At 37.0% G+C, this 21,398-nt stretch overlaps 1 protein-coding gene across 1 annotated transcript in view; it reads left to right on the forward strand.

The window, feature by feature from the left end:
• grm8b (glutamate receptor, metabotropic 8b) overlaps window positions 1-5,283 on the forward strand; it is a 264,952-nt gene extending 259,669 nt beyond the window's left edge. The window contains exon 11 of the mRNA XM_067435819.1: window positions 4,782-5,283. Within this exon, the coding sequence (XP_067291920.1) occupies window positions 4,782-4,831 (50 nt within the window). The 3' untranslated portion in view covers window positions 4,832-5,283. The remainder of the gene's footprint in view (window positions 1-4,781) is intronic.
• The last annotated feature ends 16,115 nt before the right edge of the window (window positions 5,284-21,398 follow it).

Below are 21,398 nucleotides of genomic sequence, written 5' to 3' on the forward strand. Positions count from 1 at the left end.
AAAATAAATGTAATCTAATCTTTTAATTTATTTTAAAATACATCTAAAATGCACATCATGTCTTCATATCATAATTAAGGAAATCCATTTTTTTTTAATTGTTAAATTCTTGAAAAGAAAAACAGCCAGTTTTTGCATAATATACAGGTGCTGTTCATATAATTAGACTATCATCAAAAAGTTTATTTATTTCACTAATTCCATTCAAAATGTGAAACTTGTATATTATATTCATTCACACAGACTGATATATTTCAAATGGTTATTTCTTTTCATTTTGATGATTGTAACTGACAACTATAAGGAAAATCCAAAATATTACTTAAGACCAATACAAAGAAAGATTTTTTTTTAAATCTTGGCCAACTGAAAAATATGAACATGAAGAGTATGAGCATGTACAGCACTCAGTAGTTAGATAGGGCTCCTTTTGCCTGAATTACTGCAGCAATGCGGCATGGCATGGAGTCGATCAGTTTGTGGCACTGCTCAGGTGTTATGAGACCCCAGGTTGCTCTGACAGTGGTCTTCAGCTCTTCTGCATTGTTGGGTCTGGCATATCGCATCTTCCTCTTCACAATAAGTTATGGTCAGGCGAGTTTGCTGGCCAATTAACAGCAGGGATACCATTGACCTTGGACCTCAGAAAACAGTGGACCAACACCAGCAGATGACATGGCACCCCAAACCATCACTGACTGTGGAAACTTTACACGGGACCTCAAGCAACGTTGATTGTGTGCCTCTCCTCTCTTTCCTTCAGACTCTGAGACCCTAATTTATTTTCATCAGTGAACATAACACTTTGGACAACTCAGCAGGAGTCCAGTCCTTTTTGTCTTTAGCCCAGACGAGATTCAAGAGTGGCTTGCCACAAGGAATGCGACAGCTGAAACCCATGTCTTGCATACGTCTGTGCGTAGTGGTTCTTGAAGCACTGACTCCAGCTGCAGTCCACTCTTTGTGAATCTCCCCCACATTTTTAAATAGGTTTTGTTTCACTATCCTCTCCAGGGTGCGTTTTTCCCAATTGCTTGTACACTTTTTTTCTAACACATCTTTTCCTTCTCTTCGCCTCTCTATTAATGTGCTTGGACACAGAGATCTGTGAAGAGCCAGTCTCTTTTGCAATGACCTTTTGTGTCTTACCTTCCTTGTGCAAGGTGTCAATGGTCGTCTTTTGTAAAACTGTCAAGTCAGCAGTCTTCCCATGATTGTGTAGTCAACAGAACTAGACTGAGAGAACATCTGAAGGCCGTTGCAGGTGTTTTGAGTTGATTAGTTGATTTGAGTGTGGCACCAGGTGTCTTCAATATTGAACCTATTCACAATATTCTAATTTCCTGAGATGCTGAATTTGGGATTTTCCTTAGTTTTCAGTTATAATCATCAACATTTAAAGAAATAAACATTTGAAAAATGTCAGTCTTTGTGTAATGAATGAATGTAATATACAAGTTTCAATTTCTGAATGGAATTAGTGAAATAAATCAACTTTTTGATGATGTTCTATTTATATGACCAGCACCTGTATTATTACCTCTTAGATTGGTGGTTTTCAACCTTTTTGACAACAGTGTTTGAAAGCCCAACACTCCAAGTTTCTGTTAATTAAATTTCAGGATTCCAGAAGTTTTAAGAAAATTCTTCAAGGTTTCCAGTCTTTTAACCAACAAATTTACATGACTTGCGTCATTCATGATTTATTGGATTGGGATTTTTTCTTAAATAATTTTCACTCATAATTTCTAGCTGATTTTAGAGCTTGGGATAACTAGATAAATGTTACTTATTAATGTACAAAACTTTTCCAGGTCTAACAATCCCACTTTTACAAGTCTGTGTGAACCCTGTCAGTAATTATTATAAAATATAAGATTATTTATATGATAAAGCAAATTCAGATTGTAAAATGTCATGTGGTGCGCATACATTTAAAAACCTTTATATGTATGAATTAATAGGCTAATTCAACATGTTTTAGAAACACTTTATTTTAAAAGATATATTAATTTTTGGAAAATAATGTATATATGAAAAATGTATTCAACGTGTAAGTAAAATATTTTATTTAGGTTTTACTTAATGGTTGCACCACATGACATTTTTAAGAGTCCTTTAAAAAAATTGTCAAGAAAAAAATAAAATAAAACCAACATTAATACAACTTTGAAAAAAAATCATAATAGTGGCTAAGCTGTGAATGATTTTTGTGTTAGGAAATGATAACTTCAGTGCTTCAAAATATTTGCATTGGTTACTCTTTTATTATTTATCTTGTCATCTGAAGCTTTTTATTATGAGAAAATGGAGCAAATAAGGATGCATTCACTATAGTATCATTGTCAATTCATTAGCTTTGCTGCCTGCATTGTCTAACACCAACATTAGATCTTTTATAAAAATGACATTTGAAGGAATCTGAATTACTGACTGCAAGCTCATGGTAACAGACTGTACTTCGGCAGCCAGTGTGGTTTTACCTTTTACATGAGGGATCATTAACCAGGGCAAGGGCAGCATACACGGGCCCACAGCACTGTGTAAAAGTTAATGCAAATGTTCAGACCCTCGCTAATGTGCCATGACCCCTCGGCTAAAGGGCTCTAACACTGGGCCAGTTCATAATGAGAGTCAAATGTGCCATGTAATGAATGTAGAGATTTCCATTTGGAGGACAGACACGTTTTGGTGTTTCTCTGTGCAGTTTTACTCTGTCCGTTGTAGCGAACAACATTAAAATATGCTAATCAGTGTTGTGAGTCAGTTCTGTACAGCTATTAGTCATTAGTAGCAATATGAGCCTGTTAATAGGACAATATTGAAGTGTAAATGTGCAGTTGTATCAGCAAATTCTTGTCACTTTTGCGCGTCTAATTAACCCTTAAACGCATACCTCAGGTCTTTATTGACACGGAATGTCATTCATTGCCCTCCTCGAAACATTCATTTTTTAAAGTAAGACATCAACCTTCTTAGTATTTCTCAATCAATTCATTATAAAACAATATAGCAAGAAAAAATTATAAAATTATAAAAGAATACCCGTTTTCCCATTTATTTTTTGTAAAAACTGTATAGGGACGCTAATGAGCTGAGGTGTGTAACAGTGTAAGTATCTTTTTTCTGCACAACAATAATATTTGATGACTGACTTTATTCTACAAGAGTGGCAATGTGTGATACACAATGATGAAGTGATGTTTCACTCATAGTTACCGCAGGCAGAAAACAAAAGAATAGGAAGTATCACCAGCAAAACTTGAGTTTTATAGTGCAGAGCAAGTACTGAACGCAATTCAATATTAGTGTCACTGTCACTTGATGGTGGATCTGGTGAAGTAGCTGACAGTGATCAAAATATTGATTTTGAAGACGTTGAAAGTGATATGGCTGAGATTGTGAATATGAGCCAGATGCATGTATGAATGTACTGAGAAATGATCTCTGACGATGACGGGGATGATGCTATAAAACTTCTGCTCAAACTGAACCCTTCCAAATATTTGGCATATTTAATCTTCTGTAATTGTTATTCTTAAATTAGGAGAGTTGCAATGGGTATTATCGCAATGGGTAGAAATCCATCCGCGTTAGATATAAATCCGGGTCGCTAAAGACCCGAATATGTAGTAATGATTGGTGAAACATTCATGCATTTAAGGGTTAATAGTGTAGAGATGCATTAAGCAACCTCATGACCAATTTAAACCCGTTACACTGTGAAATACTAACTAATTCCTGTTGAAATGACGAGCAAAAATGTATGAATAATGCTTTTTATTTTATTTTGGGGAAACAGGGGTTACTTTTTATGTAAATTAATTATAAAAAATGAAAGAATTGAAGGGGTTTTAAAGAACGAACGCTAAAAGAAGTTCTAAGTCCAATTATACTTGTGAAGTAATTTAAACAATTTTAAATAAGATTTTATTTTAAAATAAGCACAATATTCTCTCTTATTAGCATGTCTAATATGTCAAAAAGAGTTATGAATTACACTAATAATGTAAATAATAGAATATTTATAATTAAAAATGGCGAAATTTGATTTTAAAAAGTTGGATTTACATCACTGCTGTTGGTCATCTACCATTTTTTTCATAAAACTGTAATATTAAATGATTAGGTACTTACATCTTACCAAGGAGTCTTTTACTCCTAAAAGCTATGCTCTGTGCGGCCCATTTGGCCATTTCTAATTATTAGTGGGGACCCCTCAATGTCTATGGTGGTTATGGCCCTAAATGTCACTAAACCTTAAGAGATTATTGGGTATTATTGGGAAATAGTTCATCCAAAAATGAAAATTCTTACATAATTGATGACCCTGATGTCATTCAAATACCATTAACTTTATTGCTTGTGTTAAACAAAGGAGAGATTCTAAATCATTTTTATGCAGTTTCAATGAATTGGAGACTTCAAGCTTAAAAAATTATACAAAAGCACCATAAAAGTGGTCCATAGTATATTTCAAATCCTTCTACAGACATACAAGTAGATTGAAGACTGAAATAAATAAATAAAATCCTAGTAAAGACTTAAGTTCTTTGACCGGATCAAAGTAATGATTAATTCCAACCATTAGAATAGTTAACAAAATTGTTTGTCATAAAGCTATCAGAAGACTTTTTTTTTTTCAATTTTTTGGTGCTTTGTTATAATTTTAGAGCCTGAGTCCCAGCCCTCAAATGGAACTCAATATACTTCATTTCTCAGCAACATTTTTGTCTTCCGATACACAGCTGTCTTCTCAAACTGACTATTTTCCTTTTCAGCACCGTCCACAAAAACAACCTACGTCAGCTACACCAATCATGCCATGTGACTGCACATCCTGAAAATGTTTTGGCATGGATCCGGAAGGCCTCGAAAGAACAGGATCCAATGACCGAAACCCAAGCATGAGACATCAGTGTTGTTTGTGGACAAGAGGATGGACTCTTGGACTTTTTTTTCCTGGATATTTTATAAGAAATCCTAGGCGGCCATCCAAAAAAATGGAGACAAAAGCTGCCGTTTATGTGGGCAGCCAATAAAATGGGACACTGCCAAAGGGGTAAGAGAGGAAAAAAAAATACTAAAGTTTAAAGAAACAGAACAAATATTGGAGTCGACCATGTTACGTGTTATTCTAATTGTAAGTATTTTGTGGTTGTGAAAAAAAATTCATTCTTGTCCCACAGTGTCAGACCTGCATTGGAAAATGCGTTTGTCTCTTGTATTGGCTACTCTGGTCTATAACCTTGGGTTGTGAGTGTGCAAATGCCATGTTGGAAGCATGCCAATTCAACTTTTTATACAAATAATTTATTTATAATAAAGGAATGTTTTTGAAATGTGGAGGGCTCTTGGGTGTTTGGACATTTATGTTTTTTGGGATGCACAGTAGGGCTGCAACTAACAATTATTTTGATAATCGATTAATCTGTTGATTATCTGTCAACTATTAAAATAATAATAATCATTTAAAAGCTAAATGTAAAATTTTCTCACAAAGTCAATGTTATTGTGCTTTCTTGTACTCTGTCAGTAACCAATAATCAAATAACTGGTTGATTATTCATCTTTTATTATAATAGTTTTAATAGGCATTAGAGACATCAAACAAGTAATAACAACTAAAATATGCAAAATTGGCGCATCCTGGAATAATGTAAAAGACACAGCATTGATTCTCATGTCTAACTAAACCATTTTTGGTCTGATTCTCCTATAAAGCTATGGTATAACTTCAGTAGACTTGGAATATTGTGTTTCACAGCATTTTTTTTTATTATTTATTATTATTATCTTAGCTAGATGGCCCCTGTTCACTTTATGGTTTAATTGTTTGGAAAAGAGCAGCACTGACATTCTGTAAAATATCTTCTTTTATGTTTTAGGGTACAAGTTGTTCCAAACCTGTATTTCTACCATAGTAGGGGAAAAAATACTATGGTAGTCAATCGGGGATGAGATCTGCTTGGTTACAAACATTCTTCCAAATATCGTCCTTTGTGTACAGCAAAACAAAGACATTCATACAGGTTTGGAACAACTTGAGAGTGATGATGACAGAATTATTATTTTTGGGTGAACTATCCCTTTACCCCTTTGGTGCTCTCCGGTCATTTGTGACAGAATTATTTCTTTTTTTTGAATGGCACGAAATGGTAATTTTCAGAATGATATGAAACTTGGTAAAGATTTGGCACTATGTGAACACACAACAAAAATCATGGACATGATTTCAAAAAGGTTAAATGGTCCTGAGCGCTGTGTCCGAATCCATTTTTGTTAGTTTAATGATGGGAAAAATGGTCGGCACGCCTGCCTCATGGTCCAAAAGGGTTTCACCTTTAGACGCTCAATGAGACGCGGGTGTGTTTTGGGCGTAACGTGCAATAAACAGAGTCAGAGTCTCATCTCCCATTTCCTTTAAAAGCCAATTTTGCTCGTGCCATGGCGGGTTCGCTGCGCACATTACTAACGCGGCCTTTGAATAACACAAATATACTGCGCTATTGACTTTAGACAAGGTTTTTGTTGGTCAATGGCGCAGTTAATTGTTAATGCACCAACAATGCGTCTGAACACACCTTGTTTTCAGACCAGCACACCTATGGGTGAACAGATGGGCGCGAGTGCATTTGCCGTTTAATCAAGGTGGCACTGGATGTGAAAATGCTAACTGCGTCAGGCTGAAATTACCACAAAAAACCACTACCGTAATATTTGCATTGCTACTTGTAAAAAAAATCAGTAATTTTGGACCTATATGCGAAGAGCACCAGAGGGTTAATTATACTCTTTGTAAAGCTAAGTGTGTAATAATGCTGAAGAATATGTGTCATGCATGTATTTTCTGTTTAGGTGAGTCTAGACATTTCCAGGTGAGTCTAGCATATAAAAATGCCACGCTGGCAAGTTGGTATAATTTATGAGCTGAATCTGAGCAGGTGTACCACGTTCCAAATATAGCAAGCGTCCATTATCTTTCCAGGGCAATAAAAAATACGGCCGTGCATATAGCCTTCCTTGAATCTTAAAGGAGCTTCAAGATTGTCCAACTTTCCTTATCCTCAGAGAAGTGGAGAACGACTAGTAAGTGTTGCGCACAGCATTTTAAAAAGCCTTTACGGTCCACATAATTAAACTTCTGTCAAAATGACCTTTCACACCCACTACGTCTTCCTTTACCTAACCTCAGTATATTTCTAAGCTTAAACACAACTCATTTACACACTGACCTCGCAGCAGTTTTTACAAAGCATGTTTTGGATCCAGTCGGATGCTGTTAATTGGCTCTCTGACAGACAGATTCCTGCAACTAAACTACTTCCTTGTAACTATGTCTACCAAACCCAATTATCTCTCCTAAGAGCCTTTTTTTCACTAATTACTGCCTCTCAGTTTCTATTTAAGACTCATGAGATATGAGAAAAAAAGCATTGATAACAAAAATAAACAGGCCGTTAAATTTTTCTGGCACTTCAGATGTTTCCGCAGTGCACAGCTTGGTGGATGGCATCCTTCCCTTTGACAAACACAGCGCGAATGGCTGGAGTACAAGAATAAAATGGAGAAAATTGACCACGTGTTGTCGGTGATCAATATTTGCACTGTGGAGGAAGACGGCGACAGACGACTTACACCGGTGGGAGGAACATCAATACAGCACTAAAAATGGCAACTAAAATTGTTTATGGAAATTCAAGCTGCATTTGAAGCGTTTAACAGCTTGTATTCACTACAGTGTTGTGTATAAAACCCACCGGGATCACTTTACCATGCCTCAAGACATTGTTCAGATGATTTACTTCAAGACATTTGTCAGGTTTTTGTCATTATTTTGTCTTGTGTAGGACTAATTTCTCTCGTATCTCACCCAAAGCCTCCATTGCTAATTCCTAGAGCTAGTAACAGAGACTTGCGCCACTGATAGCAGACTAATGCAGTTCTTGGAGAGTGTTAAAGTACCCATGAAATCAAAGTTGTTTTGGATTTTAGTATGGATATGTTAGCCTTACCGCTAGTGCAGGGCTATTCAAATCTTACCCTGGAGGGCCAATGCGGTGCAGAGTTTCGCTCCAACCCTAATCAAACACACCTGAACATGCTAATCAATGTCTTCAGGATCATTAGAAAATCAAAGGTGAGTGTGTTTGATCAGGGTTGGAGCGAAACTCTGCACCGCATTGGCCCTCCAGGGTAAGATTTGAATAGCCCTGCGCTAGTGTGCTCCAAAAGAATGACGACGAAAAAAAGACCCATTTGGAAAATATAAGCATTGAAAACTTAGTCTCTGACTTCCACCAATATGGAGCAATGATAGTGATGACATCACTTCTCATCAAATTTTCTGTCCAATCAAATGCTCTCTATGAAGGATCCTTCCTCCAAAATAGACGCTAAGGCTTCAGCTAAAATCAGTCACTTGTTCACACATGTACTATTTTCTACATAGTGAAAGGCCCATAGTTACAGTGGCCCAGAAGTGCACAACACAGAATAGCTATCCTAGTTTTCAATGATAATGGCATAAATAATAAACCAAGTGGTGGGAAAAATTTTCAAGCTTTTAGATATTTAACAAAAAATAAAATTCGTACCAGGGTTGGGTAAAATACCTCCACTCTGTTTACAGCAAAATCAGAGTACAAGCATATTTTAGCTTAAAATTAAAAAGACAAGCCAAATCAATATGAAAATGTATTCATGAGCCATGCTGAAAACCAACCTTTTCTCAAATAAAATTGTTAGCTGATGCTAACTGGCTGGCTAACTACCTAGCTAATGTTAATGTGAGGTCATTTTTAAGTCAAAATATGTTTATTCAGCCACCTAGTTAGATTACATTTGATGGAAAAACAAAGAATGTGATGTTAAAAACATGGTAACCACAGTAATTATGATAGTTGGAAGCAATACCTCCTGGGGGCATTTTACCCCAAGTGGCTGGGGGCGAGGGTTTCCCCCACTCTACCCTATGTTTACTTTTTATATTGCTTTGTGTTGTGCACTACTGGGCCACCGTAGATTGTGTACTAGATAGGGGCTAGGGAAAAATTCAGACAGTGTACACGTGCTTTCCATTACGCGAATTAAGTTTGGTCCATAGACACAATAACAGAGTCGGCAGAGACCAAACAATTTATCAGACCAATTCGAATTCTACACAGAATGCTATATTGTAAAGCAATATCAACATGACATCATGACTGTGTAAACATACACGGCACTTTCTAAAGCCAAGTGGCATGTTATCTGGATGCATTTTGAGCTATCCGCGTGTATGTCTACGCCGTGTGATTCCGCCCGATGTCTACTACGCCGAAACGAACCATCATCTCTGCGTGTATGTGTACGCCGTGATTCCGCCAACCTGATCTTACAGAATGAATATTTATAGCCTAATTTTATATTTTGGAGCAACTAACTCCACTGCTACCCTAAACCTACCCACTCTCGACAATATAAAACACGTAACAGGCAGATAAATGTACAGTGATTTTTATTGCAAAAAACGGACCAAAGTCTTTAGTCACCATTCCAAGTCTTCTGAAGTCATTTGATATCTTCATGTGAAGAACAGAGTTGATCTTAATGTTTTAGTTATTGAAAGGATGATCAACATCCTTTGTGAACTTTTTGTGAACAGAACACACACTCCACGCTCATTCATAATTCTCATTCAAATGATACACACGACTCTTTAGAATGACGCGATCGGTCACGAGACGAGAGATGTATTAATCTTTGGCGAATGGACTCGACGTTCGGATGGCTTTTGGGGATTTTCTTCACACAAATCAATCGTTTGCCCTCGGAACACTTGGGATATTTGTACTTTCGGAATAAATTGTGCCTGCAGTCGTATCTGCCTGTTATATCCTGTTTTTTATAATACACAAATGGGTAGGTTTAGGGAAGAGTTTGAGTTACACGTTCAAAATGTGTCTGAAAATCAGTGTGTCCACAAGGTAAATGGATTTATAAATATACTAAATTATGTTTTTTTTTGAAAATGTAAAATTGCAGAATGTTTCTTGGGATGGGTAGGTTTAGGGGCAGTGTGTGTGATGGGTAGGTTTAGGGGCAGTGTGTGTGATGGGTAGGTTTAGGGGCAGTGTGTGTGATGGGTAGGTTTAATGGAAGGGGCAGTGTAGGGGGGTAGAATGAAACAGCGTTAATAAACACGCTAAAAAGCAATTATGCGTCTTGATAACACGCCAAAATGGCTTACGAATTGGCGTATCATACATAAACCATTTCATGAGATCAGTCTGGCAATATGGCCATTAGGAGAATAAATGGTTCGAGATTAGGGGGAAACTGCAGCTTTACCGAGCTTAATAACTGGGATATAAACTAAACACTATTGGCTATTTTAAAAAAGGGAAGGAGCTGATCGATATGTCCCGCTCTGTTTTTCTGTTTCAGTGGAAATTACATCAACACATTGCATAATGATGTGCATAAAGGCACAAGTGTGAGACAAGTGTGTGTGTGTCTCTCAGCAGTGTTCACAAGCGGCCGTCTCTATAGCGAGGCTGTAAGTTGACCTGCTTCAATAACAGCGACGTTACGGTCTCAACATTGAGAAATGTCATTTCGTTTTGCTGGCGCTGAACTATTGTGTTGATAAAGTCACGGGATAGCGCTGACAAGTTTCTGTGCGGTTTCTGTGCACGCTGAACTATTGTGTTGATAAAGTCACAGGATAGCGCTGACAATGTTTCCGTCGCTGTCTGTACTGTATGGAGTGGTGTAAAGTAACGAATTACAAATACTCTCATTACTGTAATTGAGTCGTTTTTCTCAGGAATTTTTACTTGTGTACATTTTAGGTAATGTATCGATACTTTTACTGCGCTATTTTTCCTAAACCTGCCGTTGCTACATTGTTTAAATATGGAAAATTGATTGCTCCCATAAAAAAGATCGCGATAGAGAGTAAATTGGGGTTGGTGAAACATGTAGTGTCGTTCAGACGATTTACGTATATGATACTCAATGGAAATAGAACTGATCTTGACTTGAATTTTAAATTTAAGGTGGATGATTTTGATTACACAGTTTTTGTTACTACAAACACGATGAGGTGTTTTGGTTGTGGCAAGTCTGGTCACTTGATCCGTGGGTGCCCAGAAAGCATCGCTCATCACAGTGAGCCGAATGATGGCGTTAATGATAACACAGCGCAAAACGAAGACGGAGAAGTCGACAGTAGGCCTACTTCTAATGCGCTGAATTCTAATGGTCCAAAGTTAGTTGTTTCACCAGACGAAAATGTTGAATCTGATCTGATGAGACAAACTAACTTGAAAGAAACGCCAAAAAATCTGACATTATAGAGAGTTTTGATTGCAATAGCAATGATTGTGGTGGTGAGGTTTTGGAAACAACGCAAACATGTTTTAGTCAGATATCTGAGTTGCAAGAGAGTGTAATTCAAAATGATAACATGTTAATGGACATGGATCAGGTTGTTTTTAAAACACCTCTGAAGAGGAAAAAAATGATAAGGGGGTGGTTTTGAAACAGGCCAGGAAGAATCAAGAATAGGGTGGACAATGAGAGTAGTGAGAGCGAGTGCTCTGATTCAAATGTCTCAGTTTGCTCTCAGTCTAGTTGGTCATGTTTTGAATATGGAGTGGATAAGATTAAAATGTTTTTGAAAGTGACCAAAAATATAAGGAGTGGAATAACAAGGAGAGAAAGTTGATGAATATTTTCCAGATCTCAAAAGACTTTGGAAAGGAAGGAAAATATTAGGTGTTCAATGAGTGAGGGTAGATTTTCAGATAAAGAAGTATATCATTTAAAAAAAATTCTCTCTCTCTCTCTCTCTCTCTCTCTCCCCCCTTCCTTCATTCCCTCCCTCTCTTTTTTCCTTCCTTCCTTCCTTCATTCCCTCCCTCTCTTTTTTCCTTCCTTCCTTCCTTCCTTCCTTCCTTCCTTCCTTCCTTCCTTCCTTCCTTCCTTCCCTCCCTCCCTCCCTCCCTCCCTCCTTCTTTCCTTCCTTCCTTCCTTCCTTCCTTCCTTCCTTCCTTCCTTCCTTCCTTCCTTCCTTCCTTCCTTCCTTCCTTCCTTCCTTCCTTCCTTCCTTCCTTCCTTCCTTCCCTCCTTCCCTTCCTCTCTTTTTCCTTAATTCCTTGCTTCCTTCGTTTCCCCTTTTCTTCCTTCTCCATCTCCCTCCCTCCTTCTCTCGCTCTTTCCTTTCTTCCATCCCCCTCTTTTCCCCCTTGCTCTTTTCTTCCTTCATTCCCTCCATCTTTTTCCTTCTTTCCCCCTTTTCTTCCTTATCTTCCTTTCCTCCCTCCCTCCCTCCCTCCCTCCCTCCCTCTCTCTTTCCCTCTCTCTTCCCTTCCTTCCTTCCTTCCTTCCTTCCTTCCTTTCTTCCTTCCTTTCTTCCTTCCTTCCTTCATCTCTTTTTCCTTCCTTCCTTGCTTCCTACATTCCTCCTTTTCTTCCTTCTCCATCTCCCCTCCTTCTTTCCTCTCTCATTCCTTCCTTCCATCCCCCCTCTCTCCCCCTCACTCTTTCCTTCCTTTCCCTCCATCTTTTTCCTCCCTTCCCCCTTTTCTTCCATTCCTCCCTCCCTCCCTCCCTCCCTCCCTCCCTCTCTCTCTCCTTCCTTCCCTCCCTTCCTCACTTGCTTTGTTCCTTTTTTTGTCATGACTCACCATATTGGAATAACTGCAATGGTAAATGTCACTATCATTTTTTTAATGATAAAGCCCATTCACACCAAAGACGATAACTATAATTGTTTTAATAATCATTCTAAGTCCAGACTACAACTATAATGATAATGACACAGAGGAACAATATTATTGAAATCACTCTCGGAAGGATTTTTCCAGCTAATGAATGATAAAAACATTGACTATTAATCATTTAAAGCAGAAATTGTTCAACATAAAATTATAATTTGTTGGTGTACCCTAATATAGTTATCATTATAGTTATCTTTTTAGCTTTTCTTGATGTGAACGGACCTACTCATATGGAAGAAAGATACATTTTATTATTTCTTACACACTTAGCTCGGCATCAGAGGACGCTGTGAACATATTTCAGTGGGGAATGTGTATTAAGGGACATAGAGTAAAAATTAAAAAGTTATAAAGAGCAGAAAAGCAGAAGACCTGCCCTCATCTCATCATTAGAAATGTAATCTGTTATTAAGTCAGCTTTTTTTTTAACCATGCCAGCCCTAATTGATTCAAATGCGATGCGGGAGGCTATAATTGATCACAGGATCAGATTCTTTCAAGCCTGAGAGCCAAGCGCGAGGGAGAATCTGGGTAAAGCTGTTTTTTTTTTTTCTTTCTATGGGATCAATTTGCCCGGCATTGACCTAGACACAGATGTCCCAGAAGGCCTTTACTTTCTGCAGCAACAGTAAGGGCTTTGCTCTGGTAAGGGTATCTCATTTGTACAACTTTCCTTCCTTCCTAAGCAACCTTTCCTTTTTAATTTATTCAGATCCATACGCTAAACAAGGATGAAGTAATGTGCTTTATTCAGCATTAATGAGCTGCTGTGATGCTTTTTTCAGGCTTGTAATTAAAGAAAGTGTAGACATTATAGACAACCTGCTGTTTCAATTTGCCACTTATAGAGCAACCTTGTGCCATTTTGTGACAGTGCAGACAACAAACAAGCAAAACATTTATGCATTATCAATATGTTAATAATACCTTTTATTTATAGGCACCTTTCAAGGCACTCAAGGTCACCTTAAAGCTTAAGAGCAAATCAATCAAATGCAAAGCAAAACAAAACACAAACTTACAAATCAAACATACAAAATACTAAAAGCTATTCTTAACAAATAAGCTTTAACCCCTTACCCCACATCCCCATTTAGGCAAGTGGGACATAAAATGAAATACCGAAATTAAAAAGGTTTCTGCTCTATTCAGAAGCAAACAAACACTTGGTAGTTTGTAGTGCAAGACTTTTAATAATGTGGATATATATATATGGCACTGTATATTATATATATATAGTGCAAGCCAAAAGTTTGGACACATTGCTATTTGTAATTTGTATTTGTAAGAAGTTTTGAGTTTTGAAAGAAGAAATATATATATTTATTTTTTAACTAGCGCTTTAATTTTTCTACCGTGTGTCTACCCTGTGCCCCATAGACAAGCGTTATAAGCTGTTATAGACATAGACAAGCTATTACAAGCGTATATATCTGTTTTTAGAGATAAAACTCTTTACATTCGATTTCCATGAAAACGCATCCCAGAGAACGATCTACTTGGTAACCATCTGTTAATTACACCTAGGTTCATTTCTCACCGGAGTTGTCCTTTAATATTAAATTTTGCAATCACTTTAAAGCATCATCGAGTGTTTGTACTACAGTTTTTTCTCAATTGCTGAAACACTCATTTTCTGAAAACATTTAACACAAAACCTCATCTTCAAGCACTATTTACAAAACCTCTGACTCCTCTGGCAAAATGAAACTTTCCCCCAAAAAAATCAAACACTGCTCTCAAATCATAAACAAAGTAATCAAAAATGATATACACTATCAAGCAGTCAGTAAACAATACACCAAAAAAATACAAAACACATTGTTCAAAACAAAGATCTCAGGGAGAAGTACATTTTTAATCTCAAAACAAATTGATATTTCATATTTTTCTGTCACTGTCTTTTGATGAACGAAAACATGTTCTATCATAGGAGCTCAAAACTGATCAGAAATTACTACTCTGCTTTGTGCTTTGTAATTTTTTGTTCTTTCTCCAGCTTGTACCCCTATTTTTTACCAACTTGTTCTCATGAAATGCGTATATATAGCACAAACGGTATTTTTTGTGCCATTTTTACAGCAAAATTAGTTTTATACGTGCATATGATATGCATCGTCACCCCATTGAGTGGGTTTAGAGGTGTGGGGTGCGTGCATATAACACGCTTGGGTAGGTTTAGTGGAGAGAAAGGAGAGAAAGAGCATGCTCTGAACGCTCTTTCAGCTCTTCAGATCACATAATTCAGTAGGAAAATCCTAACGGACGCTGTCTAGTGCATTTATTTGAAAACAAATAAACAGTTGTTGTTGTTGTTTTTGTTGTAATTTAATTGTAACCTAGTTTTATCATTGTGGCGAGCAGCGGGGCGAGGGACCGCGAGAGCGGGCCGGTGACGAGTGGTAATGAGTACCAGCTGCGTGACACACCGGTCTCGTCTCGCGGCCAAGTGACGGGAGCATAAAAGGAGGAGCGAAGACAGCGGAAGACGAGAGAGGACCAGGCCTGGATTTTATGTTGAGTTTTGTTTTCGGTTTATTATGTGTGTGTGGGCAGTCGTCCGTGAGGGGCTGCCCACGTTTTATTATGTGTGTATGTGCAGGTATTCGTCCGCGAGGGGCTGCCCGCAGTTTTACTTTCGTTTTGTTTATTTATTTTGAATGTTCGCCGGTTCTCGCCTCCTTCCTTCCCATCAAAGAACCTCATTACAATCATAAACAATGGTCAAATATCAAAACTGGAGTCTTAAATCTCTATAATGATACTCACTTGTCCAGATCAAAATGCGCAGTCAATGTTGACAATAATCTGAGGATGTGCGCAATCTTTGCACATAAAGGGGTTAACCTGAGTTTTAAACTGGGGGAAATAATCCAGCTGGCAAATATGTAATGGTAAAGAATTTCACAATTTTGGCACTGCACAATTAAAAGCATTAAAACCGAAAAAACTTGAAATTTGGTACAGTCAATAAATCTGCAGAGGATGATTTTAAAGAACATGAGTGAATGCAAAGTGTGAACGTTTGAGAGCCAAAAGAAAGACTTTTCACTTGAGTGAACATACTAACTGGGCAATTATCAATAAGCATCGTATAAACATTGAGATTTAGATAAAGTTGACACCCAACAAGGTTTTTATTTATTTATTTTTTATTAGTATTAAGCTTTAAGAAATTGTTACTATTTGTATTAAGTGTCCATCAGCTCAGAAAAAAATATATTTATTTGTCACTATATGTGATTAAGGCACAATGGTGGCTTGACAAGTGTTAGTGGGAACAAAATAATAGAACTAATGATCTCAGAAAAGTCTTGAAATCACACTGCCAAATCTTTCAACATTTGCTACCACAAGAAGCAAAATATGCAAGATAATGGATGTTTTTGAATGTGATGGGTGCAAACTGAACAAAGTGTGCTCATTATTGTGCAAAGTTAAAAAAGTGCCGCATTCGGGCTCCTAATTTAAAAATCACACAAATTTTCTCCATAAAAAAAATAGACTTGTTGCAATACTATATTGTATAAACCTTTCAAAACAGAAATACCATGAGCTCTGCGATTAACTTATAATGGTAAAAGCCATAGCGTACATTTTAGCTTTTAAGTCGTTTTCAAAAGTTTACACTCCCCTTGCATAATCTGAAAAAAGTTAATTATATTAACTTAATAAGAGGGATCATAGAAAATGCATGTTATTTTTTATTTAGAACAGTCCTGAATAAGATATTTTACATAAAAGATGTTTACATATAGTCCACAAAACAAATAAAAACTGAATTTATAAAAGTGACCCTGTTCAAAAATGTACCCTTGATTCTTGATTTTTTTTTTTTTTTTTTTTTTTTTTGTAAAGGTTGTTGTTGTTGAGTCCCTTGTTTGACCAGAGCAGTTAAATTGCCCAATGTCCTCAGAAAAATCCTACAGATCCGGCAAAATCTTCAGCAGTGACTTTGATCTTGAGATCCATCTTTTCACACGGAGTACAATTGAGGGACTCAAACACAAAAAGGTTCAAACATCCACTGATCCTCCAGAAGGAACCACAATGCATTAAGAGCTGTAAATTGTACTTAATTTGTCTTCCAGGAAACATGTAAGTATATTCCGTTGCTTCCGAGGGGCAGTACTAAATGTAAAAATGTGATATTTAAACAAAATGAGAAAAAAATATCGCTCAAAGGTTTTCACCTCAGCTTTTAATGCATTGTGTTTCCTTCTGGAGTATCAGGTTCATAGCTTTAAAAATATATATATTAAAAAGAACAAGGTTTTTTTAAATGTCATTGGAAAAAAAGATTGGAAAAAAATACTTCTGGAGCAAAGGCCACTGTTGAGCTCTGTTGTTGATCTTTCAATGCAATACTCAATCTTTACTGTGCAGGCTCAAAACAAACCTGAGAGGATGCATTTGTCTTTATTTCAAAATAACCTTTCCTGTTGTGGTTACATGACCCTGAATGTCTTTCTGAAGTTTTCCGAACTAAATCTCTTTATATCACATCACCTTTGCTGACTCCATTAGTGGATTTTGCATTGAATTTTAAATGCATCAGCACGCATCTTTAGGGTCAGATTTACCTATTTCAGGGTCAGATTTCAAGTTTACAGATATTTCTGTAATTGCAGTTTAGCAAAACCAAACCTTTTGAAAACAAAAACAGAGAATAAGGGAGTTTGACCAGCTCTGCAGAATGTGATACATAATACTTTAATTTTCACCTTGAGAAATATTCTTCATTCATTAATAGCTCTGTGTCATTTTATGAAGCACCACTTGAATTCTGTAATAAATTTTTAAAAAATTAAGAGTTGTACTTTGGAAATAGTGTTTTATAAAAAGTTATTCAAGACTTACAGAAACAGCCTCTTGTTAAACTCATATATATGATATTGCTCTGTGAGTTATGTGTACACCACAGTAACGGTTTGCATTTAAGTTTGATATTTGTAACTAACTTTAGATATATCAAATGTTTTAGATATAGCTAAAGAATGACGAGCGCACACAAAGCGGTGACGTCCTCAAGCGTGGAGGAACTCATGGCTATCGATCCAGAATCAGATTCGGAGGCTTAAATAAATTGAACAGGAGAAACAGCAACAGCAGGACGTCCGTCTCTGTGGTATGTACTGTATTTAGTGGCCTGTCAACATTTGTGTGTATTTACTCGCAGTTTATGATGACATGATTCGGTTTATGGACTATTGTATGCGACTAAACCTTGGCAGTAGCAAGCAAAACGGTTTTGCACGTCAGACTAGTGTAACGTTATACATAGAACAACAATGGAGTAAACGTTAGCGCATTTGAATGACAAAGCACACGATCGTGTCGTTTACTGATGTTTACTCACGCGACGGTAGCCAACAGCACAGACATTTGAAGCAGTTTTACTCACCGGCTGCTTCCAAAGCAGGACCTAACCTTTATCGCTGGGACCGCTCCGTCAAAAACACACTTCTTTGGTATGATTTGGTGAAGTCCTGTGACAGCAATGACCGTGGAAATCCACTTTGCGACGAGACTAAAGCGATGTTGTGAAGCTTCCCGTCATTTCTGCATTCAAATCGGTTCAAATGCAGCGCTGCCTTCCCGGAATGCTGTGCTGAAGCGTTGAAGTTTCTTGATGTCATCCATAGGAATAAAGTGGAGCGCGGCGTGGCCATAGGGCGCGTCAGAAGTGTTCGCGGATGACTGGATCTGCACCTACGAGTGTTTATGGGCGTGCATTTCCTCTCTCGCTCTAGTCACGCGCGCAAGCCCACCCTACCGGGAGAAGAGCCCGTACGGGCCATACAAGGACCTTCCGCTCTGTCGACGTCAAGCCGACCCATACTCGAAAAAAATAATACTCCATCAAACAGAAATACTCCATCAAACGTCCAAAATTAGTTTTTAAAACTTTGTCTATGTTTAGGATGGGAATCCAAGTCTTTAACAGTGTAAAAAGCTCAGTATGCATGAAACAGCATTTCACCCCCCCTTTAATAAATTGATAGTTTTATATTTAAGTAGTCTGCCCAAACGTGAACACTAATAATCTATGAAATTTCTGGAAAATAAGATTACGCCTCAGAACGAAAACTACTTTATTCTCTTCTTCATGAGCTCAAATCTAAAATAAACATTTCTCCCCTGGATGGACAGAAAGTTCATTAATTTTGTACATAATAACGCTGTGAGTTCACTGACTTCTGTCACACTGGTTAGAACACTGTGTTTGACGTTTAAAGTACCAAACATGGCCTGCAGGTGTGTGTACTCATAAATATTTTCTTGCAAAAATGATTAATTTTATGCTCCCTAGGGAAGACATTTTTTAGTCTTCTAAAGGTTGCTAACAGTTTTTGAGGTCGTCGTAATTAAATGAGGTTTGTTTAGTTCTACAGACATGCCTTTAGTACGGAATGAGCTAAAGGTTACAGGGCGAACTGCCACGATATAATGGGGGAGATGGTGTGTACTTAGTGAAGTTTATGTAGAAAAGACACAATGTTAGTATATACGTCGGCAAGCTTCCCCTTTACAAAATAAATTAAACTCTTTAGCACACACATCCTATTAGCTTAAGTGCACACAATGAATATTAAAATTGAATAACATTCACTGCAATTGACTTTAAATGCTTCCTAGGAGGGGAAAGTATTTTTCAGTCTAATTGTGAATGCATTATGTTTTGTTTCTGGTGGAGAATGTGGGCACTAATGCACTAATATGTAGAAGCATGCATGTTTTTGTCATATGGCGATATGGAAGTTTGTTCAGGTAAGTTTAACAATACACTGGAGACTTGATGGTGTTTAAAAGAAGTGAAACGTCAGCAACTTCCTTTCCCCCCAATGACTGTCTTGCAACAGCCTCACGTCTACTACAGGCAACGGTTTCTTGTCACCAGTCAGCCATGTGATACAATACTCTGAGACAGATAGCTCCTTTGAGGTTTTTGTGGCCATAGAGGATTGTGCCAGACATACGGCAACCCAATCCTGCTTGTCGGCTCTGGATACTTAGTACACTAGAGGTCCTGCCATCTATTAAGAATTCGTTTGGCTTTGATATATAATGGATTATGTGTTGTACAAGCTAACGTGTGTGTGTTTGTCTTCACAATCTCTGTAATCTGACATTGACTAAATAGAATTTGTGTCCTGGTTTTAATGGAGAGTTCTTCTTTGTATCTCTGCTTCAAAACATAGTGTGCTGCCTACCTAGATGGTATTTTAAGGCATCCATGGTCTATTTTTTTCAAGAATTTAATTTTAGAACTTAATTTTCTGCCACTTCTTCCAGCATCACATAAAAGCTTTGTATATAAGGCAATAACAAAATGAATTGCAATGAGCTCAGTGACAAATCCATCATGATGGGTATATAAAAAAAACTACATTTTTATTTAATGCTAAAAAGTATAAATAAAAAGTTATAAATAAATAAATAAAATGGTCTCTTTTACCATGTTTTGTGTCTGCCTATATTGTTTGCAGCTATTGGTGTGTCATTGGCTCAAAATCTCAAAAATGCTGCCTTTGGGGAAAGCCATCCAAGGAATCTTCACATCCTGTCTCCTGAGATACCCTCATCTGATCGATGTTTGAAGGCAGCATAGATGTACCCTCCACTGCCTTTGATATCCCACAATCCTGTGAATTCGATTATATGATAGTTAAGCTAAAAAAATAAAGATGGCGTCTAAGAGTTGCTATTTGTGGTAAGTTTGTGTGTAAATGTAGGTTTTTGACCAACCCTTATCACTTTTGATATCATTATCTAACGGTTAATTACTATAGTAGTAATAATTTGCTTAGACGTTTTCTATTTTGTTGTAGCTTATTAACCCTTAAATGCATGACTGTTTCGCCAAACATTCTTACATATTCGGGTTATTAGCGTCTCGGATCTATATTTAACAATGGAGAGACCTCTACCTGCTAATAGGCTAATATATAAAACTCCTGATCCTGTTAGAGTAACAGTTACAGAAGAATAAAATAAAACCCATTTCGTTAACTTTTTGGACTTGGAAGGGTTAAGTGTAAGCAGATGTTTTATACTATCATCATATGTCCTTGTCAGAGCCCGTTTACCAGTACATTCAGGATCTGATTCATATTCACGATATCAATATTCTCCAAACTCATTTTCAACGTCTTCAAAATCAATATTTTGATCACAGCTTGAGCACATCTATCATCAGGAGACAGTGACACTAATATTTGATTGTGTTTAGTTATTGCTCTCTACAGTAAATCACTGAGCCATTTCAAGTTTTGAGATTATAATTATTATTGTGTCGTTTTCTGTCAGAGGTAACTTTGAGTGAAACGTCACTTCATCATCCATATCAGACATTGCCACCTTGTGGAATAAAGGTGAGTTGCTCCCTATTTTGTCATTATAGATTAATTTATCATTGCGCAAAAAATATATATATATACGTACAATCGTACACACCTCGGGTCGTTAGTGACCTTATGACATTTTGACAAAAAACTAGTAAAAAAACGGGCATTCAATTATAATTCTATTTTTTATATATATTGTTTAAAATGGATAGTTTTAATTTTTAACTTTTAACAAAAATTTAAAAATGTAACTTTTTCCACAGATAAAGAATCCAGCCTTATG

The sequence above is a fragment of the Pseudorasbora parva genome, chromosome 25, assembly GCF_024679245.1.
Source record: "Pseudorasbora parva isolate DD20220531a chromosome 25, ASM2467924v1, whole genome shotgun sequence".
Lineage (NCBI taxonomy): Eukaryota > Metazoa > Chordata > Actinopteri > Cypriniformes > Gobionidae > Pseudorasbora > Pseudorasbora parva.